Consider the following 24,719-nt stretch of genomic DNA (forward strand, 5'->3'; position numbering starts at 1 on the left):
ATTTGGGCAGAGTATAAAATATTTGCAAAGCCCTCTTGAGGGACTGGGGAAAAATGTGGAAATATTAAACTTTCCCACCTGGGGAATTCCTGATATTCTTGCAAGCATTGGAGACTTCCATTGTAGTAGGCCAAGCCCTCAGTCTTGGGGCTTGCCCTTCTGAAGCTTTTTACTGCAATGGAGAGGCTAAGCCTACTTATAATTGTGCCTAAGAGTCACCCCCAGAAAACCTTGTTTGTTGTTCAGATGTGGCCTCTCTCTCTAAGCTAACTCAGCAGGTAAACTCACTGCCCTCCCCACTATGTGGGACATGACTCCGAGGAAAGTGACTCTCCCTGGTGACGTGGGACATGACTCCGGGAATGAGTTTGGCCCTGGCATCAAGGGATTGAAAATGCCTTCTTGACCAAAAGTGGGAAAAGAAAGTTAAAAACATAAGGTTACAATGGCCAAAAGATTTCAAATGGAGTCAAGATGCTATTCTGGAGGTTACCCTTATGTAAACTCCAGCTAGACATCCCAAATGGCCACCGTGTGCCATGCCCTTATCAACAGTCATCCCTACCTGAGATTCTATAAAAGATTTACTCACTAAGTTTATCTCTCAGAAACTTAAATCGACCAGAGTGTTCCTATGCTGGACAAGTCCTAAAATCCAGAGGCAACAGCCTTGTCCTAGTTTGCTAATGCTGCAGAATGCAAAACACCAGAGATGGATAGGCTTTTATAAAATGGGGGTTTATTTCACTACAGTCTTAAGGCCACAAAGCATCCAAGGTAACACATCAGCAATCGGGTACCCTCACCGGAGGATGGCCAATGGCCTCCGGAAAACCTCTGTTAGCTAGGAAGGCAGCTGGCATCTGCTCCAAAGCTCCGGCCTCAAAACGGCTTTCTCCCAGGACGTTCCTTTCTAGCAAGCTTGCTTCTCTTCAAAACATCACTCCCAGCTGCGCTCTCTTTCCTCTTTGAGTCAGCTCATTTATATAGCTCCACCGATCAAGGCCCACCCCGAATGGGTGGGGCCACACCTCCATGGGAACATCTCATCAAAATTATCACCGAAAGCTGGGTGGGGCACACTCCAAGCAAATCCAACCAGCACCCAAGGGTCTGCCCCACACAAGACCACAAAGATAATGGCATTTGGGGAACACAATACATTCAAACTGGCACAAGCCTCTTTAAGAACAACAGTCAGATGCAGCCCCTTCCCCATAATGTTGACACTCCTTTTCAATATGAACAAGTTAGGGTGGTCACTGCGTAGACACCTCTGAAGATTGAGAAAGTTATTCAATGAGAGAAAGGGGTAGCAATAGACAAGACAGGTTTAACAAAGGATTACAAATACTGAATCTTTATATATGTGCGTGTGTTCTAGTTTGCTAATGGTGCCATTATGCAAAATACCAGAAATGGATTGGCTTTTATAAAGGGGGTTTATTTGGTTACAAAGTTACAGTCTTAAGTCCATAAAGGTCCAAGGTAAGGCATCAACAATAGGGTACCTTCACTGGAGAAAGGCCATTGGTGTCCAGAAAACCTCTGTTAGCTGGGAAGGCACGTGGCTGGCATCTGCTTGCTCCCAGGTTGTGTTTCAAAATGGCGCTCTCCAAAATGTCTTTGTGTCAGCTTCTCAGGGCAAACTCTGGGCTAATACCTCCAGAGCATCAGCAAAACTCTGCTTTCAACAGCCATCTTCAAAATGTCTCTGTAAGTTGCAGCAGCAGCTCCTTCTGTCTGAGCTTCTTATATAGATAGGACTGTAGTAACTAATCAAGGCCCACGCTGAATGGGCAGGGCTATGCCTCCATGGACATTATCTAATCAGAGTTATCACCTACAGTTGTGTGGGTCACGTCTCCATGGAAACAAGCTAATCCAAAGGTTCCAATTTAATCAACAGTAATACCTCTGCCCCCACAAGATTGCATCAAAGAACATGACTTTTTCTGGGGGACATAACATAACATATACAAACCAGTAAATTATATATATATATATATTTGGATGCTGGGGTGTAGGAATGGCTGGAGGGAGGTGACTGGAGCGGTGGAGCTCTAGCCCATGGCATTCTTTGGGGTTTGCTCTGTGACTCTCGTTGGACTGTGCTTTGAGGGTTGTCACCTTTCTGTGAATATGCTGTATTTCACGGTGGGGAGGTGGCTGGGGCTGTGAAGCTATAGCCTATGGCAGTCTTTGAAGTTTCCTCTCTGGCTGCTTGTTGGACCATGCTCTGGAGGTTATCGCTGTTCTGTGTGTATGTTGTATTTCACAGTGGATGATGTATTAAAAAATCTTAAAAAAAATAAGCTCCTATTAACAAATGGGTTCACACCCATAGGATCAGGGGTTGGAATTAAAAAAAATAAGCTCCTAGTAACAAATGGGTTCACACCCACAGGATCAAGGGTTGGAATTAAAAAAAATAAGCTCCTATTAACAAATGGGTTCACACCCACAGGATCAGGGGTTGGGATCTGAACATGCCTTTTGTGGGGGACACGATTCAGTCCCTAACAAATCCAAATGTCCATCAATGGATGAATGAATAAACAAATTGTGGTAAATACCTAATAAAGAGCAAAGTACTAATGTTACATTGTGGATGAACCTCAAGAAAATCATGCTAAATGAAAGAAGCCAGACACAGAAGGCCATGTATTGTATGTTTCCATTTATATGAAATATCCAGAATAGATAAAGCCTTAGAGACATGCCAGGGGATGAAGGAGGGAATAATGGGGAGAAACTGATTAATGGTTACAGGGTTTTACTTTGAAGGATGGAAATGTTTTGGAACTAGATAGAGGTGATGGTTGTACAACATTGTGATTGTACTAGCTACCACTGAATTGTTCACTTTAAAATGGCTTAATTTTATGTTATGTGAATTTTACCTCAATAAATTATTTAAAAATATAAAAATTGAAAAAGCATCTAATTAAAGATTAATCCCCAGATAAGCAATAGATTATTTTAGCCATCCCTAAAATTCATTGAACAGTGAGGACACAAGTTGGTTAACAATAGACATTAATTGCTAAAAAGGAGAATAAAACCAAAGCAAAATTCTTATTGTTCAAATCAGTCATTCATTTGAATTAATTTGTCAATTCAACTATTAAAAATTGGTCTAGTGGTAAGTATCATGAAGAGAAGTCTAAATGAGATGTCTTGAATTCAAGATAAGCATTCAAAAATAAGTGTTGAGGCGGGACAAGATGGCAGACTGGTGAGCTGTATGTTTTAGTTACTCCTCCAGGAAAGTAAGTAGAAAGCCAGGAACTGCGTGGACTGGACACCACAGAGCAATCTGACTTTGGGCATACTTCATACAACACTCATGAAAACGTGGAACTGCTGAGATCAGCGAAATCTGTAAGTTTTTGCGGCCAGGGGACCCGCGCCCCTCCCTGCCAGGCTCAGTCCCGTGGGAGGAGGGGCTGTCAGCTCCGGGAAGGAGAAGGGAGAAATGCAGTGGCAGCCCTTATCGGAAACTCATTCTACTGATCCAAACTCCAACCATAGATAGACTGAGACCAGACACCAGAGAATCTGAGAGCAGCCAGCCCAGCAGAGAGGAGACAGGCATAGAAAAAAAACAACACGAAAAACCCCAAAATAAAAGCGGAGGATTTTTGGAGTTCTGGTGAACAAAGAAAGGAGAAGGGCCCTGAGGCGCATATGCAAATCCTGAAGAAAACCTGATCTCTCTGCCCTGTGGACCTTTCCTTAATGGCCCTGGTTGCTTTGTGTCTTAGCATTTCAATAACCCATTAGATCTCTGAGGAGGGCCCGTTTTTTTTTTTGTTTTGTTTTTGTTTTGTTTTTTTTTTTTTTAATCCTTTTTTCTTTTTCTAAAACAATTACTCTAAGAAGCCCAATACAGAAAGCTTCAAAGACTTGCTATTTGGGCAGGTCAAGTCAAGAGCAGAACTAGGAGAGCTCTGAGACAAAACGCAATAATCCAGTGGCTGAGAAAATTCACTAAACACCACAACTTCCCAAGAAAAGGGGGGTGTCCGCTCACAGCCATCATCCTGGAGGACAGGAAACACTCCTGCCCATCGCCAGCCCCATAGCCCAGAACTGCCCCAGACAACCCAGTGTGACGGAAGTGCTTCAAATAACAGGCACACACCACAAAACTGGGCGTGGACATTAGCCTTCCCTGCAACCTCAGCTGATTGTCCCAGAGTTGGGAAGGTAGAGCAGTGTGAATTAACAAAGCCCCATTCAGCCATCATTTCAGCAGACTGGGAGCCTCCCTACACAGCCCAGCAGCCCAGAACTGCCCTGGGGGGATGGCACTCACCTGTGACATAGCACAGTCATCCCTCAACAGAGGACCCGGGGTGCACGGCCTGGAAGAGGGGCCCACTTGCAAGTCTCAGGAGCCATACGCCAATACCAAGGACTTGTGGGTCAGTGGCAGAGACAAACTGTGGCAGGACTGAACTGAAGGATTAGACTATTGCAGCAGCTTTAAAACTCTAGGATCACCAGGGAGATTTGATTGTTAGAGCCACCCCCCCCCTCCCTGACTGCCCAGAAACACGCCCCATATACAGGGCAGGCAACACCAACTACACACGCAAGCTTGGTACACCAATTGGACCCCACAAGACTCACTCCCCCACTCACCAAAAAGGCTAAGCAGGGGAGAACTGGCTTGTGGAGAACAGGTGGCTCGTGGACGCCACCTGCTCGTTAGTTAGAGAAAGTGTACTCCATGAAGCTGTAGATCTGATAAATTAGAGATAAGGACTTCAATTGGTCTACAAATCCTAAAAGAACCCTATCAAGTTCAGCAAATGCCACGAGGCCAAAACAACAGAAAATTATAAAGCATATGAAAAAACCAGATGATATGGATAACCCAAGCCCAAGCACCCAAATCAAAAGACCCAGAAGAGACACAGCACCTAGAGCAGCTACTCAAAGAACTAAAGATGAACAATGAGACCATAGTATGGGAGATAAAGGAAATCAAGAAGACCCTAGAAGAGCATAAAGAAGACATTGCAAGACTAAATAAAAAAATGGATGATCTTATGGAAATTAAAGAAACTGTTGACCAAATTAAAAAGATTCTGGACACTCATAGTACAAGACTAGAGGAAGTTGAACAACGAATCAGTGACCTGGAAGATGACAGAATGGAAAACGAAAGCATAAAAGAAAGAATGGGGAAAAAAATTGAAAAAATCGAAATGGACCTCAGGGATATGATAGATAATACGAAACGTCCAAATATAAGACTCATTGGTGTCCCAGAAGGGGAAGAAAAGGGTAAAGGTCTAGGAAGAGTATTCAAAGAAATTGTTGGGGAAAACTTCCCAAATCTTCTAAACAACATAAATACACAAATCATAAATGCTCAGCGAACTCCAAATAGAATAAATCCAAATAAACCCACTCCGAGACATATACTGATCACACTGTCAAACACAGAAGAGAAGGAGCAAGTTCTGAAAGCAGCAAGAGAAAAGCAATTCACCACATACAAAGGAAACAGCATAAGACTAAGTAGTGACTACTCAGCAGCCACCATGGAGGCAAGAAGGCAGTGGCACGATATATTTAAAATTCTGAGTGAGAAAAATTTCCAGCCAAGAATACTTTATCCAGCAAAGCTCTCCTTCAAATTTGAGGGAGAGCTTAAATTTTTCACAGACAAACAAATGCTGAGAGAATTTGCTAACAAGAGACCTGCCCTACTGGAGATACTCAAGGGAGCCCTACAGACAGAGAAACAAAGAAAGGACAGAGAGACTTGGAGAAAGGTTCAGTACTAAAGAGATTCGGTATGGGTACAATAAAGGATATTAATAGACAGAGGGGAAAAATATGACAAACATAAACCAAAGGATAAGATGGCTGATTCAAGAAATGCCTTCACGGTTATAACGTTGAATGTAAATGGATTAAACTCCCCAATTAAAAGATATAGATTCGCAGAATGGATCCAAAAAAATGAACCATCAATATGTTGCATACAAGAGACTCATCTTAGACACAGGGACACAAAGAAACTGAAAGTGAAAGGATGGAAAAAAATATTTCATGCCAGCTACAGCCAAAAGAAAGCAGGTGTAGCAATATTAATCTCAGATAAAATAGACTTCAAATGCAGGGATGTTTTGAGAGACAAAGAAGGCCACTACGTACTAATAAAAGGGGCAATTCAGCAAGAAGAAATAACAATCATAAATGTCTATGCACCCAATCAAGTTGCCACAAAATACATGAGAGAAACACTGGCAAAACTAAAGGAAGCAATTGATGTTTCCACAATAATTGTGGGAGACTTCAACACATCACTCTCTCCTATAGATAGATCAACCGGACAGAAGACCAATAAGGAAATTGAAAACCTAAACAATCTGATAAATGAATTAGATTTAACAGACATATACAGGACATTACATCCCAAATCACCAGGATACACATACTTTTCTAGTGCTCATGGAACTTTCTCCAGAATAGATCATATGCTGGGACATAAAACAAGCCTCAATAAATTTAAAAAGATTGAAATTATTCAAAGCACATTCTCTGACCACAATGGAATACAATTAGAAGTCAATAACCATCAGAGACTTAGAAAATTCACAAATACCTGGAGGTTAAACAACACACTCCTAAACAATCAGTGGGTTAAGGAAGAAATAGCAAGAGAAATTGCTAAATATATAGAGACGAATGAAAATGAGAACACAACATACCAAAACCTATGGGATGCAGCAAAAGCAGTGCTAAGGGGGAAATTTGTAGCGCTAAACGCATATATTAAAAAGGAAGAAAGAGCCAAAATCAAAGAACAAATGGATCAACTGAAGAAGCTAGAAAATGAACAGCAAACCAATCCTAAACCAAGTAGAAGAAAAGAAATAACAAGGATTAAAGCAGAAATAAATGACATAGAGAACAAAAAAAAACAATAGAGAGGATAAATATCACCAAAAGTTGGTTCTTTGAGAAGATCAACAAGATTGACAAGCCCCTAGCTAGACTGACAAAATCAAAAAGAGAGAAGACCCATATAAACAAAATAATGAATGAAAAAGGTGACATAACTGCAGATCCTGAAGAAATTAAAAAAATTATAAGAGGATACTATGAACAACTGTATGGCAACAAACTGGATAATGTAGAGGAAATGGACAATTTCCTGGAAACATATGAACAACCTAGACTGACCAGAGAAGAAATAGAAGACCTCAACCAACCCATCACAAGCAAAGAGATCCAATCAGTCATCAAAAATCTTCCCACAAATAAATGCCCAGGGCCAGATGGCTTCACAGGGGAATTCTACCAAACTTTCCAGAAAGAACTGACACCAATCTTACTCAAACTCTTTCAAAACATTGAAGAAAATGGAACACTACCTAACTCATTTTATGAAGCTAACATCAATCTAATACCCAAACCAGGTAAAGATGTTACAAAAAAGGAAAACTACCGGCCAATCTCCCTAATGAATATAGATGCAAAAATCCTCAACAAAATACTTGCAAATCGAATCCAAAGACACATTAAAAAAATCATACACCATGACCAAGTGGGGTTTATTCCAGGCATGCAAGGATGGTTCAACATAAGAAAATCAATCAATGTATTACAACACATTAACAAGTCAAAAGGGAAAAATCAATTGATCATCTCAATAGATGCTGAAAAAGCATTTGACAAAATCCAACATCCCTTTTTGATAAAAACACTTCAAAAGGTAGGAATTGAAGGAAACTTCCTCAACATGGTAAAGAGCATATATGAAAAACCCACAGCCAGCATAGTACTCAATGGTGAGAGACTGAAAGCCTTCCCTCTAAGATCAGGAACAAGACAAGGATGCCCACTATCACCACTGTTATTCAGCATTGTGCTGGAAGTGCTAGCCAGGGCAATCTGGCAAGACAAAGAAATAAAAGGCATCCAAATTGGAAAAGAAGAAGTAAAACTGTCATTGTTTGCAGATGATATGATCTTATATCTAGAAAACCCTGAGAAATCGACGATACAGCTACTAGAGCTAATAAATTTAGCAAAGTAGCGGGATACAAGGTTAATGCACATAAGTCAGTAATGTTTCTATATGCTAGAAATGAACAAACTGAAGAGACACTCAAGAAAAAGATACCATTTTCAATAGCAACTAAAAAAATCAAGTACCTAGGAATAAATTTAACCAAAGATGTAAAAGACCTATACAAAGAAAACTACATAACTCTACTAAAAGAAATAGAAGGGGACCTTAAAAGATGGAAAAATATTCCATGTTCATGGATAGGAAGGCTAAATGTCATTAAGATGTCAATTCTACCCAAACTCATCTACAGATTCAATGCAATCCCAATCAAAATTCCAACAACCTACTTTGCAGACTTGGAAAAGCTAGTTATCAAATTTATTTGGAAAGGGAAGATGCCTCGAATTGCTAAAGACACTCTAAAAAAGAAAAACGAAGTGGGAGGACTTACACTCCCTGACTTTGAAGCTTATTATAAAGCCACAGTTGCCAAAACAGCATGGTACTGGCACAAAGATAGACATATAGATCAATGGAATCGAATTGAGAATTCAGAGATAGACCCTCAGATCTATGGCCGACTGATCTTTGATAAGGCCCCCAAAGTCACTGAACTGAGTCATAATGGTCTTTTCAACAAATGGGGCTGGGAGAGTTGGATATCCATATCCAAAAGAATGAAAGAGGACCCCTACCTCACCCCCTACACAAAAATGAACTCAAAATGGACCAAAGATCTCAATATAAAAGAAAGTACCATAAAACTCCTAGAAGATAATGTAGGAAAACATCTTCAAGACCTTGTATTAGGCGGCCACTTCCTAGACTTTACACCCAAAGCACAAGCAACAAAAGAGAAAATAGATAAATGGGAACTCCTCAAGCTTAGAAGTTTCTGCACCTCAAAGGAATTTCTGAAAAAAGGTAAAGAGGCAGCCAACTCAATGGGAAAAAATTTTTGGAAACCATGTATCTGACAAAAGACTGATATCTTGCATATATAAAGAAATCCTACAACTCAATGACAGTAGTACAGTCGACCCAATTATAAAATGGGCAAAAGATATGAAAAGACAGTTCTCTGAAGAGGAAATACAAATGGCCAAGAAACACATGAAAAAATGTTCAGCTTCACTAGCTATTAGAGAGATGCAAATGAAGACCACAATGAGATACCATCTAACACCGGTTAGAATGGCTGCCATTAAACAAACAGGAAACTACAAATGCTGGAGGGGATGTGGAGAAATTGGAACTCTTATTCACTGTTGGTGGGACTGTATAATGGTTCAGCCACTCTGGAAGTCAGTCTGGCAGTTCCTTAGAAAACTAGATATAGAGTTACCGTTCGATCCAGCGATTGCACTTCTCGGTATATACCCGGAAGATCGGAAAGCAGTGACACGAACAGATATCTGCACGCCAATGTTCATAGCAGCATTATTCACAATTTCCAAAAGATGGAAACAACCCAAATGTCCTTCAACAGATGAGTGGATAAATAAAATGTGGTATATACACACGATGGAATACTACGCGGCAGTAAGAAGGAACGATCTCGTGAAACATATGACAACATGGATGAACCTTGAAGACATAATGCTAAGCGAAATAAGCCAGGCACAAAAAGAGAAATATTATATGCTACCACTAATGTGAACTTTGAAAAATGTAAAACAAATGGCTTATAATGTAGAATGTAGGGGAACTAGCAATAGAGAGCAATTAAGGAAGGGGGAACAATAATCCAAGAAGAACAGATAAGCTATTTAACGTTCTGGGGATGCCCAGGAATGACTATGGTCTGTTAATTTCTGACGGATATAGTAGGAGCAAGTTCACAGAAATGTTGCTATATTAGGTAACTTTCTTGGGGTAAAGTAGGAACATGTTGGAAGTTAAGCAGTTATCTTAGGTTAGTTGTCTTTTTCTTACTCCCTTGTTATGGTCTCTTTGAAATGTTCTTTTATTGTATGTTTGTTTTCTTTTTAACTTTTTTTTCATACAGTTGATTTAAAAAAGAAGGGAAAGTTAAAAAAAAAAAAAAAACAAGGAAAAAAAAAAAAGGTGTAGTGCCCCCTTGAGGAGCCTGTGGAGAATGCAGGGGTATTCGCCTACCCCACCTCCATGGTTGCTAACATGACCACAGACATAGGGGACTGGTGGTTTGATGGGTTGAGCCCTCTACCACAGGTTTTACCCTTGGGAAGACGGTTGCTGCAAAGGAGAGGCTAGGCCTCCCTATGGTTGTGCCTAAGAGCCTCCTCCCGAATGCCTCTTTGTTGCTCAGATGTGTCCCTGTCTCTCTAGCTAAGCCAACTTGAAAGGTGAAATCACTGCCCTCCCCCCTACGTGGGATCAGACACCCAGGGGAGTGAATCTCCCTGGCAACGTGGAATATGACTCCCGGGGAGGAATGTAGAGCTGGCATCGTGGGAAGGAGAACATCTTCTTGACCAAAAGGGGGATGTGAAAGGAAATGAAATAAGCTTCAGTGGCAGAGAGAATCCAAAAGGAGCCGAGAGGTCACTCTGGTGGGCACTCTTACGCACACTTTAGACAACCCTTTTTAGGTTCTAAAGTATTGGGGTAGCTGGTGGTGATACCTGAAACTATCAAACTACAACCCAGAACCCATGAATCTCGAAGACAGTTGTATAAAAATGTAGCTTATGAGGGGTGACAAGGGGATTGGGAAAGCCATAAGGACCACACTCCACTTTGTCTAGTTTATGGATGGATGAGTAGAAAAATAGGGGAAGGAAACAAACAGACAAAGGTACCCAGTGTTCTTTTTTACTTCAATTGCTCTTTTTCACTCTAATTATTATTCTTTTTATTCTTGTGTGTGTGCTAATGAAGGTGTCAGGGATTGATTTGGGTGATGAATGTACAACTATATAATGGTACGGTGAACAATCGAAAGTACGATTTGTTTTGTATGACTGCGTGGTATATGAATATATCTCAATAAAATGAAGATTTAAAAAAAAAAAAAAAAGACATAATGCTGAGCAAAATAAGCCAGGCACAAAAAGAGAGATATTGTATGTTACCACTAATGTGAATTCTGTGAAAAATGTACAGTGTTTTATACTGTAGAATGTAGGGGACCTAGAGATACCAATTAGTGGAGGGGGAATGATAATCTAATAAGAACAGATAAACTATGGAGGGTAATCTCAATGTTATGGGAATGCTCAGGAATGACTATGGTTTGTAAACTTTCTTGGATATAGTAAGATCATGTTGGAAGCAATAGAGTTATTTTAGGTTTTTTTTTTTCTCTTATTCCTTTGTTTTCTTAGGGGTTGTTAATTTTCTTGGGGTATGGTAGGAACATGTTGGAAGCAATGTAGTTATTTTAGATTATTTGTTTTTCTTACTCCTCTGTTTGGACATGGTTTATTAATTTTCTTGGGGTATGGTAGGAACATATTGGAAGCAAAGTAGTTATTTTAGGTTATTTGTTTTCCTTAATCCATTGCTTTGTTTGAAATGTTGTGGGGTTTTTTTGGTTGTTGTTTGCCTGTTTGTTTTTTAATTTTTTGATAAACAAAGTTAAAAAATTGAAAAAAATCAGTAGAAAAATGGGAGTAAAAACTAAATGACAAATAGGGTGGAATGGGGGGATGGTTTGGGTATTCTCTTTTCACTTTTATTTTTTATTCTTATTCTGATTCTTTCTGATGTACGGAAAATGTTCAGAAATAGATTGTGGTGATGAACGCATAACTATATGATCATACTGTGAACAGTTGATTGTATACCATGGATGACTGTATGGTTTGTGAATATATTTCAATAAAACTGAATTAAAAAAAATAAGTGTTAAATAGTAGTTAGAATATTTATTAGAATATTAGAATATAACTAAAATTTTGGTAAGATGTGAGAATGTTAGGTTATTACTATGTCAGTTAGAATGTTAAGAATTTTAGTGGAATATTTGTAGTTTGTAACAACTTTTTAAAAGAACATTAGGCTATTAGAAATTTGGTAGGAACATTTGTTAGGACATTAAATTGCAAAATTGTTTGCTAAAATATTAAAATTTCTGTTAAAGTTCTAGAATGTTAAAATATTTATGAAGAAACTTGACTGTTGGAATAATGGCTTCACTCTTCGAATTCCAGAATACTGTGATCTCAGGATTGGCAAGAATTTTGAGGTGTTTTACTTTACAATGTTATGAATCCATGTTGTTAGTTGAAAGTGGCAGTGATAATAGTGATGGTGTGGTGGTGGTGGTGATGGAGGTGGTGGTGGTGATGGTGATGGTGGTGACGGTGATGATGGTGTTGGGGTTGGAGGTGTTCGTGATGGTGGTAGTGAAGGTGATGAGGTGGAGGTGGTTGTGATGGTGGTGGTGGTGACAGTGATGATGGTGGTGGTCAGTGATGGTGGAGGTGGTTGTGATGGTGTTCGTGACGATGATGGTAGCAATGGTGGTGGTGGTGGTGGTGGTCATGGTGACAATGATGATGTTAGTAGTGGTGGTGATGAAGGTGTAGTGTATCCAGGGCCACATGGCAGTCAGTGACAGATTTGGGATGAGAGCGCAGGCTCAAAGTATCTCTTCTCCAGCTTGATCATTCCCAGGTCTGCTGTCTCGTGATTTAGCAGACCTTCCCCATCCTTTCCTCTTACGGCCTCCCATCCATGACTCTTTCTTGTCAAGGGAGAGCCAGAACTGGACACACACCCAGGCAGAGAACCCCTCCCCAAGTTCTGGACATGATGCTCCTAGTCTCTCGGCCCTCTCAAGGGTCCCCTTATCACTGGCCCACATTGAGCTGGCAGCCAGTGAAACCCTTGCCCACCTCCCCTGCCCCCAGCTCATATTCTTTGCATGAATTGCAGCCAAGCCAGGTTTTCCCCATTCTGGGCAGGGATTGTTGATTTTTTGGTCTTCAGAGCTTTAGATTTATCTGTACTAAACTTCTTACCTGGGTCAGCCTCTGGCAGCCTTGCTACTGCTACACAGAGAACAGGTTCTGGAGTCAGCCATGGCTGGGTTCAAATCCTGCTGGGATTCTTTCCAGCTGTGTGCCTCCACTTCTTTGTCATTTAGTTCACTTTGGCTCAGCTTAATGGGTGTTGATTGAAAGGGCATATATGAAAAACCCACAGCCAGTAAAGTATGCAATGATGAGAGACTGAAGGCCTTGCCTCTAACATCAGGAACAAGACAAGAATGCCTGCTGTTACCGCTACTATTCAACATTGTGCCAAAAGTTCTAGCCAGAGCAATTCAGCAAGACAAAGAGATAAAAGGCATTCAGATTGGAAAGGAAGAAGCAAAACTCTCATTATTTGCAGATGATATGATCTTATACTTGGAAAACCCTGAGAAATCAACCACACACCTACTTGAGCTGATAAACAAATTCAGCAAAGGGGCAGGATATAAGATTAATGCAGATAAATCGGTATATTATTAGGGTTCTCTAGGGAAACAGAATCAATGAGAGGAGTCTATGACTATAAAATTTTTAAAAGTGACTCACGCAACCGTGGGTATGCACGAGTCCGGATTCTGTAGAGCAGTCAGCAAACTGTCAACTCCAAGGAAGATGTCCGATGAACTCCTCAGGAAATGAACTGGCAGCTTTGATGAACTCCTCTGGAAGCGAACCAGGAACTTCAACGAACTCCTCAGGAAATGCTTCGCTGGGCAGCCGAAGAAGGAGTAAAGGTCCTCTGTCTGTCTCGCTTATAAGTCTTCAGCTGATTAATTGGATTAAATCCAGCCAATTGCATTCTCTCATTGTGGAAGACATGCCCTTTGGTGAGTCACAGCTTCAGTCAATTGACTGATGATTTAATAAACCAGCCTGTTGGTTTATTAACCAGCCACAAACGTCCTTGCAGCAATTGATAGGCCAGTGTTTGCTTGACCAAACAGCTGGGTACTATCACCTGGCCAAGTTGACACGTGAACCTAACCATCACCATCAGTAATGTTCCTTTACAGTAGAAATGACATAACTGAAGAGACACTCAAGAAAAAGATTCCATTCTCAATAGCAACTAAAAAAAATTAAGTACCTAGGAATAAATTTAACCACGGATGTAAAGGACCTCTACACAGAAAATTACATAACTCTACTAAAAGAAATAAAAGGGGACCTAAAGAGATGGAGAGCTATTCCGTGTTCATGGATAGGAAGGCTAAACGTTAAGATGTCAATCCTGCCTAAACTGATCTACAGATTGAATGCAATTCCCATAAAAATTCTAAGTCTACTTTGCAGACTTGGAAAAGCTAGTCATCAAATTTATTTGGAAGGGAAAGTTGCCTTGAATTGCTAAAAACATTCTAAAAAAGAAAAACGAAGTGGGAGGACTTACACTGCTAACTTTAAAGCCTACTGTAAAGTCACAGTAGTCAAAACAACATGGTATTGGCACAAAGGTAGACATATTGATCAATGTAATAAAATTGAGAATTTGGAAATAGACCCCCATATCTGTGGTCGACTGAGTTTTGATAAGGCCCCCAAATCCACTGAACTGGAACATAACAGCCTCTTCAACAAATGGGGCTGGGAGAACTGGGTATCTATATCCAAAAGAATGAAAGAGGACCCCTATCTCACACCCTATACAAAAATTAACTCCACATGGATCAAAGGTCTCAATATAAGAGACAGTACCATTAAAATTCCTAGAAGATAATGTAGGGGAACATCTTCAAGACCTAGTATTAGGAGGTCACTTCTTAGACCTTACACCCAAAGCACAAGCAACGAAAAAATAGATAAATGGGAACTCCTCAGAATTAAAAGCTTCTGTACCTGAAAGGAATTTGTCAAAAAGCTAAAGAGGCAGCCAACTCAATGGGAGAAAATATTTGGAAACCATGTATCTGATAAGAGACTGATATCTTGTATATATGAAGAAATGTTACAACTCAATGACAACAGTACACACAGCCCAATTATAAAATGGGCAAAAGATATGAAAAGACATTTCTCTGAAGAGGAGATACAAATAGCTAAAAAACACATAAAAAAATGTTCATCTTCACTAGCTATTAGGGAGATGCAAATCAAGACCACAATGAGGTATCATCATACAACAATTAGAATGGCTGCCATTAAACAAACAGGAAACTACAAATGCTGGAGATGATGTGGAAAGTTGGAACTCTTATTCATTGTTGGTGGGACTGTATAATGGTACAGCCACTCTGGAAGACAGTTTGGCAGTTCATCAGAAAACTAGGTATTGAGTTACTATGATCCAGCAATTTCACTTCTCAGTAGTTACCCAGAGGATCTGAAAGCAGTGACATAAACAGACATTTGCACACTGATGTTCATAATGTCCTTCAACAGACGAGTGGATAAACAAAATGGTATATTTACATGATGGAATACTATGCAGCAGTAAGAAGCAACAAAGTCCTGAAACATATGGCAGCATGGATGAACCTTGAAGACATAATGCTGTGTCAAATGAGCTAAACACTAAAGGAGAGATATGTTACCACTCACGTGAACTCTGTGAAAAATGTAAAATAAGTGTCTTACATTGTAGAATATAGGGGACCTAGAGATAGTTAGCAGCTAGTGAAGGGGGAATGATAATCTGATAAGAACAGACAAGATATTGAGGGTGATCTTAAGGATATGGGAATGCTCAGGTGTGACTAGGGTTTGTTAAATTTCTTTTGGTATGGTAGGAGCGTATTAAAAGGAATGAAATTATTTCAGGATATTTGTTTTTCCCATTGCTTTGCTTTTTTTTTTTGGTTTGGAAATGTTTTTTTATTTGATAAAGTTAATTATAAAAAAAAAAAGTCTGCCATCTCACCAGGCTGTGCTGGGCCCTGGGAAACAAGGATGAATGAGACCCCACCTCTAGCTCAACATCTAATGGGGTAGACTGACAAGAGGGAGGGAGGAGCCTTAGTTTGCCACATGTTCAACCCCGAGAGCAGTCCAGCTGAAGTCGCCGTATCACCAGCACCGAGAACAGGTGTCTTGGTAAATGTGTCTCCTTGGAACGCAGCCCTGCCTAGCCTACACCAGCCCCTTGTGCATCAGTCCTGCTCACACTATTCAAATCCAGGGCAAAGTCAAGCCACAAAACTTGCTGAAGAGGCAGAATGTGACAGAGACGCAGGATTTCATGGCAGTGATGACAAACGAGTTGGAGAAACTGCTGAGCCACGAAGAGTCTGGCTCATTTAGGCCAGATGGCAGCAGAAGAGGGGAGAACGGCGAGGAGGGTGACATGGCAGGCTACAGAGGAGGAGGGTTAGACTTGCAGAGAACTGAGAGAGGCCCTCTGGGAAACGAGGAAGGCTGGGACATTTCCGAAGAAAGGCCATGCTGTGAAGGCCAGACTCAGGGGAGGACCTTGGGCGATGTTTACACACAACTCTGGCGGGAAAATCACAGAAGACACCTTTTCCTGAGCACTGTGGCCATAACAGGCATTTTATAAGATCTAAGAGAAACTTATTTTCATAATCTTGGTTGCATTTTTTCAAGATAAAATTCTCATCAAACTCCCCTCCCCTGCAGTGTTCACTGTAAAATGTTGATGCCTAATTTAAGTGGATTCCCCTCAGGGGTCATTTTTGGGGTTCTAACTGTCCTTGGTAAGAGGCCACTTGTGTTATAACCCAGTGGGAAGATGGCAACGAGGAAGGCAAAGAAACTCAGAGAAAAGTGAGATCTGTTCAGCCCGCAGTGTGGGGCAGAAAGTCAGAGATGACTCCTCAGAGGGCACAGGCCTGAGTGGGGTTTTGAAGGATGAGTAGAAGTTGATCAGAAAAGGAAGAAGTAGGGAAGGATGCTCTTGATAAGAAGGGAAAAGTATTTGCAAAGGCACAGAGGTGTGAAGTGACATAAATGTGTGTGTGTGTGTGTGTGTTTGGTGGGTGTGGTGGGTGCGTGTGTGCAGGCTGTAAGTGGGAAAGTTTGAAAAGTCCTGAGAATATTTATAAATTTGAGGTGGGCTCCATCTGTGAGACCCTGGCATGTGGTAGGCACCTGTAGTGGGTTCATTTGGGTCACCCAAATACTTTGTCCTGGTCCCCGGTACCTGTGAATGTGACTTTATTTGGAAATTGGGTTTTCGCAGATGTCATCAAGTCGAGATGAGGGCCTGCCTGGTTAGGGTGGGCCCCAAATCCAGTGACTGGTGCCCTTATATGGAGACGGAAAGAGAGGCGACAGCACGTGGGGGCAGGCTGTGTGACGGCAGAGGTGGCAGCCACCACCGGAAGCTGGATGAGGCAGAAGGAGCCTCCCGCAGAGCTTCCTGGGGGCGCGTGGCCTGCACACACCTTGATTTCACACCTCTTGCCTCCAGAGCTGTGAGAGTAGATTCTCCTGCTTTCAGCCCCCTGGTTGGTGGGATTTTGTCCCAGCAGCCTTAGCGAAGCTGTCCAGCACCTGATACGTGCTGTCCCTTCTCCCCCCACACCTGCCTGGCTGTACCCCAACCCCTGGGAGAGTGAGCAGGTGTATCTACTTCCTGTCCCCACGCATCATGGGTGTGCCCCGGTGCAAATGTGCAACAGGAAGTGGGACCTGGGTCCCGGGGCACCTCAGTTCTTGTGCCCCCCCCCCCCCGCTGCTGCCCTGTGTGTCCAGCATTTAAAGATGCACACATCTGTCTGACAGCCAGCAGCTCCTTCCTCTGGCACAAAAAAGGAAACTGAGTGGGGGCACATCTGACAGTAGTGGGTCCCCTCCATCCCTGGGGGCAGCCATGAGCCTGCCCTGTGCCAGGAGGAACTCCAGGTGCCAGTACCTCAGGACCTGGGATGTGCTGGGATGCGGCCACTGAAGTCAGGCCCCTTATGTGGTCTCTGGGCTTGACTACCCTGACCACATCTGGACATATGCTCCCAGCCTCCCGAGAGCGCCTGGGCCTCCTGGCGCATCACTTGTCAGGTGCTCAGAGTGAGCCGGCACCCCACCCTGTCTGCCTGTTTTACAGAGGGCTGGCTGAGGCTCAGAGAGGAGAAGGGGGTTGCTCAAGGTCACACAGCCGTGAGAGAGAGAGCTGGGGCGAAGCTGGGTTAGCTGGCAACAGAGTCCACCACATCCCCACCTCCAGCCCAGGCCAGCACCCAGGGCTCCTCGGAACTCTCCGTTAACCACAGGAGATGCAGGGAGACCCTGGCCCAGGCACTCGCCCCTGGATCCAGCCAGGAGTCCTGTCAGAGGGGGCGGCAGCTGGGGTGGGAGCAGAGCATGGCCCCGGCACCCACCACCCACCCCCTCTGGAGCTGCCCACGACTTCCAGGGCTCTGACCTTGATGATTTGGCTGCTGCTGAGCTGGAAGATGGGGTCCTGGGGGGACCCTGTGGGAGGGGCCTTCTGGTCTCCACTGCTGCAGAGCGGGGCTCCATCCACACCTGGCTGGGGGGGCAGCTTGAGGGTCCTTGCTTCTACCTGTGAAACTTCCCTGGCTGGCCAGGGATAGGGATCGGGCAGGGGCGAGGGTGGGGCAAAGGTGGACTTGGCATCTCATTTGGGACAGGTGTGGGAATCAGGGAGGGACCACTGGTGCATCTGTTTGCGGAAGGTGTCCGGGTGGGTCAGAGAGTCAGGGTGAGCTCACTAGAGGGTTAGGGCTGATGAGAGGTCAGGGTTGGGTTTGGGGGCAGATTTGGGGGAGGCTGGCTTCTGGGCTGAGGCTGCAGTTGGATGAGTTGGGCCCACTGTGCGGCCCACGGAGCCCACCTTTCTGGCGCATCAGGAGCTGGTAGAGGTGGCCCATCCCTTCCAGGCTGGAGCGCTGGGTGGCCCTGTCGGGGTCCTGGCACAGAATACCCAGCATGCCCACCAGCTGCCCAATCCGTTTGAACTTCTCTTGCAGCTGTGTGAGAGAACAGAGCAACCGCTGCTGGCAGCGCCCACTCCTGCCACCTACTCACCCTGGACAGCCACTGTCACAAGAGATCTCCTTACATTGGGTGTCATGGCTGGGACTAGGGCGAGGTGCAAAATCTTTTAATGGGTGCCAAAAAACTTGGTAATCAAGAGAAGTAATATTTTAATGCAACAGTAATAAAATGAATGCAAAACATCCACAAAGAACAAAGAATCAGCATTTTAAATCAAGACAGTGCCCAGTCCTGCACTTGCATGACCCTGCCTCCCTTGCCTCACCCTAACCCTGGCCCTCATTCCAATAAAACTTTATTTACAAAAAACACAGGCTGCCAGCCCAGAGGCCCCAGTTTGCCTAACTGATTTTTTTAAATGCAATTTTAATGAGATATATTCACACACCATTCAGTCCATCCAAGGTATACAATCAGTGCCTCACAGTATCATCACACAGTTGTGCATTTATCACCACAATCAATTTTTTTTGTTGTTGAATTTTATTTTGAAATAAATTCAAACTTACAGGAACAGTTGCAAAAGCAATTACAAACCCCATACACAGAACTCTAGCATTCCCTGACCCCCCTCCCCCGATACCCCGATCCACCAACTTTAACATCCTGTCACACCACCATTTCTTTCTTTCCCTCCGTCCCTCACTCCCTATCATCCATCATCCATCATCTATTGCTCTGTCTTCTGAACATATGGGAGCAAGCTGCACACATCCTTGAACAAACAATATAATTCACATATACATTTTCCATGAACAAGAACATTCGTTTATGCAAACACGTTAAGTGCAGCTAAGAAGTTCCAAAAATTCAACATTGATACAAAGTCTATAGTCTATATTTCATTTTTCCCTTATGTCCCAACTGTGTCACTTTGAGCCTCCTCTCCTCCATCCTCAGATCCCATCCAGGATCATCCTTGGCATGTAATTGTCATTATCTATTTAGACTTTTTTTTTTCAATTGTGGAAACATATATACAGCATGAATCTTCCCATTCCAACCCCTCCCAAGCATTCCATTAGTGGGATTAATCACGTTCACAATGTTGCAATGCTATCGCCTTCCCACCATTCATTACTAGAAATTTCCCTTCACCCCAAACAGAAAACCTACACTCATTTCTTATTAACTCCCCAATGCCCCTTCCCCTACTTCTTGTAACCAATACTCTGCTTTTCATCTCTATGATCATATTCTCTGATACTTTCTTTGTGTTTACTGTGGGGCTTAAATTTAACATCTTAAACCTATAACACTCTTGTTTTCTTTGATACCAACTTAACTTCAATAGGACACATAAACTATGTTCCTATACTCCTCCATTCCCCCACCTTTATGTAGTTCTTGTCAAAAATTACATATTTTATATTGAGTCCAAAACCACTGATTTATCATTACACTTTATGTCTTTTAGATCCTGTAGGTTAGATCACCCTAACCCTGGCCCTCATTCCAGTAAAACTTTATTTGCAAAAAACACAAATAAAAAATACAGTAGTATTGATATTTATATTTACCATGTGATCTTTACTGGAAATCTTTATTTCTTCATGTGGTTTCAGTCAATTGTTTAGTGTACCTTCCTTTCAGCCTGCTCAGTTCCCTTTAGCATTTCTTACAGGACTGATCTACTGGTGATGAAGTCCCTCAGCTTTTGATTATCCAGGAATGTTTTCATCTCCCCCCTCATTTTTGACTTACAGGTGTTTGTGAATTTTCTAAGTCTCTGATGGTTATTGACTTCTATTTGTATTCCATTGTGGTCAGAGAATGTTCTTTGAATAAATTCATTTTTTTTTAAAATTTATTGAGGCTTGTTTTACATCCCAGCATATGGTCTATTCTGAGAAAGTTCCATGATCACTAGAGAAGAATGTGTATCCTGTTGATTTGGGATGTAATGTTCTATATATGTCTGTTAAATTTCTCTATATCTCTCTTTTCTTTGTTTCTCCATTGGTACGGCTCTCTTTAGTATCTGAAGTAGGGCAGGTCTTTTATTAGCAAAATCTCTCAGCATTTGTTTGTCTGTGAAAAATTTAAGCTCTCCCTCAAATTTGAAGGAAAGTTTTGCTGGATAAAGTATTCTTGGTTGGAAATTTTTCTCTCTAAGAGTTTTAAATATGTCATGCCACTGCCTTCTCGCCTCCATGGTGGCCACTGAATAGTCACTACTTAGTCTTATGTTGTTTCCTTTGTATGTGGTGAACTGCTTTTCTCTTGCTGCTTTCAGAACTTGCTCCTTCTCTTCAGTATTTGACAGTCTGATCAGAGTATGTCTTGGAGTGTGTTTATTTGGATTTATTCTATTTGGAGTTCTCTGGGCATTTATGCATTATGTATTTATATTGTGTAGAAGGTTTGGGAAGTTTTCCCCAACAATTTCTTTGAATACTCTTTCTAGACCTTTTACCCTTCTCTTCCCCTTCTGGGACACCAATGAGTCTTAAATTTGGATGTTTTATTTTATCTATCGTATCCCTGAGACCCGTTTTGATTTTTTCAATTTTTTCTCCATTTTTTTCTTTTGTTCTTTCATTTTCTGTTCTGTGGTTCTCGAGATCACTGAGTCATTGTTCAGCTTCCTCTGTTCTTGTACTATGAGTATCCAGAATCTTTTTAATTTGGCCAACAGTTTCTTTTATATCCGTAAGATCATCTATTTTTTTATTTACTCTTGCAATTTTTTCTTTATGTTCTTCTAGGGTCTTCTTCATGTCCTTTATATCCTGTGCCATGTTCTTTTTCATGTCTTTTATATCCTGTGCCATGCTTTCGTTGTTTGTCTTTAGTTCTTTGAGTAATTGCTCCAAGTACTGTGTCTCCTCTGATCTTGTGATTTGGGTGTTTGGGTTTGGGTTCTCCATATCATCTGGTTTTATCATATACTTTAAAATATTCTGTTATTTTTGGCTTCTTGGCATTTGCTTTACTTGATAGGATTCTTTTAGGATATGAGGGATTATTGAAGCACCGGTCTCTAATTTGTCAGAACTACAGCTTGGTGGCATACACTTTCTCTAACTAACCAGCAGATGGCGTCCGTGAGTCACCTATTCTCCTCAAGTCAGTTCTCCCCAAATTTGTCTTTGTGGTGTGTGGGGATATGATTCTTGTGGGGTTCAACTGGTGCACCAAGTTTGGATGTGTTGTTGGTGCTGTCCACCCTGAATGTGGGATGTGTGTCTGAGCGGTTAGGGAGGCAGGGCAGCTTTAATAATCAAACCTCCTGGGTGTTCCTGGAGATTTAAGGCTGTTCGAAGAGTCTAAACCTTCAGTTTGTTCTTGCCACAGATTGTCTCTGCTGCTGACCCACAAGTCTTTGGTATTGTCGTATGGTCCCTGGGATTTCCGAGTGGATCCCTCTTCCCAGCTGTGCCCTTCTTAGGGCCTCTGCTGAGGGATGGCTGTGCTACGTCACAAGTGTGCGCCATCCCTCAAGGGAAATTCTGGGCCACCAGGCTGTGCAGGGGCCTTCCCAGCCTGCTGTAAGGATGGCTGAATGGGGCGTGTTAATTTTCCTCTTTTCGCACAGCTCCACCTTCCCAGCTCCGGGACATTTAGCTGTGGGTGCACTAAAGGCTATTGTCTACACCCGATATTGTGGCATGTGCTTGTGTTGTTGGAAACATTTTCTGTCACACTGGGTCCCTTGGTGTGCGTCTTTGGGCTGTGGTGCCTGTGCCAGGCAGGAGCGTTTCCAGCCTGCCATGAAGATGGCTGCAAGGGGTGTGGTTTTTTTTTTTTCCCCTTTTGGCTAACGTCTATCTTCCTTGCTCCAAGACAATTAGCAGCTGGTATACAAAAGGCTATCTTCCATGTCAGATATTGAGGCGTTTACGCAGCCCATTCCTGCTGCACTTCACTGCGTGGTTCTTGCTGCCGTATCTGCAGCCACTTTTGTTTTTTTTTTAAAAAAAGAACTAGTCCACCTCCAAACGCTAACCCATGGTTTCCCCACACCACAGCGCAGCCGCCGGACATTCAGCCGGTTCACTCATTTGTTTCCAAATGCAGACTCTCTGTTTCAACAAGTGCGCAGTCCCTGTGGATTTAGCAGACCTTGTCCAGCTGATGCATCGCTGGAACTGGTGTTCTGGGTCACTTTCTGGCTTTTATCTAGTATTTTTCATGGAGGTGTTTTTATGCCCTGTCTCACCTAGCCGCCATCTTAGGTTCTCCCACAATCAATTTTTAGAACATTCTCATCACCTCAAAACATCCATCTCATCATTGACCCCTAGCATTGGTGTGGCACATTTATTACTGTTGATGAAAGAATATTAATGTATTACTGTTAACTATAGGCCATAGTTTGAAATAGTTTGCAATAGGTGCATTTTCCCCATATACCATTCTATTAACTCCTTGTAATAATGTCATACATTTGTTCTAGTTCATGAAAGAAATTTTTTTTATATTTGTACAGTTAATCGGTCATTGATCCACTGTTATGGTTCCATGTCTTAATCTCTAGCTTTCCTTTGAGTGACATCCATTTTCTAAACTTCCCCTTTTGACCACATTCACATACAACTCAGCACTGTTAATTATACTGACAGTAATGTGCGACAGTCACCTCTATCCATTTCCAAACATTTAAACTCAACCTAGTTAAAAAATCTGCACATATTAGGCAAATGCTCCCCATTCTGTAGCCTCATTCTATCTCTTGGTAAACTATTTTCTAGATTTTGTCTATGAGTTTACATATTATAATTAGTTCATATTAGTGAGATCATACAATATTTGTCCTTTTATGTCTGACTTAATTCACTCAACATAATGTCCTCAAGGTTCATCCATATCGTCGTGTGCTTCAGGACTTCATTCCTTTCTATGGTGGAATAATATTCCATTGTATGGATATGCCACATTTTGTTTATCCGTTCATCTGTTGATGGACACTTGGGTTGTTTCCATCTCTTTGCAATTGTGGATAATGCCGCTGTTAACATCGGTGTGCAAACGTCTGTTCGTGTCCCTGCTTTTAGTTCTTCTGGGTATATCCCCAGTAGCAGGATTGCCAGGTCAAAAGGCAACGTTATCTTAGCTTTCTGAGGAACTGCCAATTCATCTTCCACAATGGCTGTACCATTTTACATTCCCACCAGCAGTGACTAAGTGTTCCTATTTCTCCATATTCAACACTTACAGTTTCTTGTTTGTTTAATAGTGACCATTCTAGTAGGTGTGAGATGAAATCTCATTGTGGTTTTGATCTGCATTTCCCTAATAGCTAGTGAAATTGAGCATCGTTATGTGCTTTTTAGCTATCTATATCTGTTCTTTGGAAAAATGTCTATTTATGTCTTTGTCCATTTTTTAATTGGGTTGTTTGTCTTTTTATTGTTGAGTTGTAGGATTTCTTTATATATTCTGAATATCAAACCTTTATTAGATATGTGGTTTCCAATTATTTTCTCCCATTGGGTTGGCTGCCTTTTCACCCTGTTGTTAAAGTCCTTTGAAGCATAGAAATATTCAGTTTCGAGGAGGTCCCATTTATTTATTTATTTTTTGTTGCTTGTGCTTTTAGTGTAAGGTCTAAGAAACTGTTGCCTATCACTATATCTTGAAGATGTTTCCTTACATGTTCTTCTAGGAGGTTTATGGTACTGACTCTTATATTTAGGTCTTTGATCCATTTTGAGTTAATTTTTGTATAGGGTGTGAGATAGGGGTCCTCTTTCATTTTTTGGATATGAATATCCAGTTCTCCTAGCACCATTTATGGAAGATACCATTCCATCCCAGTTGAGTGGACTTGGGAGCCTTGTCAAAAATCAGTTGTCCAT

At 41.9% G+C, this 24,719-nt stretch overlaps 1 protein-coding gene across 1 annotated transcript in view; it reads right to left on the reverse strand.

Annotated features, from left to right (window-relative positions):
• Window positions 1-24,719, reverse strand: part of LOC119508915 (maestro heat-like repeat family member 5) — a 101,822-nt gene that overhangs the window by 39,428 nt on the left and 37,675 nt on the right. Inside the window, 2 exon segments of the mRNA XM_037802622.1 lie at window positions 18,323-18,476; window positions 18,751-18,890. Coding sequence (XP_037658550.1) covers window positions 18,323-18,476; window positions 18,751-18,890 — 294 coding nt within the window.

Source organism: Choloepus didactylus, chromosome 14 (genome assembly GCF_015220235.1).
Source record: "Choloepus didactylus isolate mChoDid1 chromosome 14, mChoDid1.pri, whole genome shotgun sequence".
NCBI lineage: Eukaryota > Metazoa > Chordata > Mammalia > Pilosa > Megalonychidae > Choloepus > Choloepus didactylus.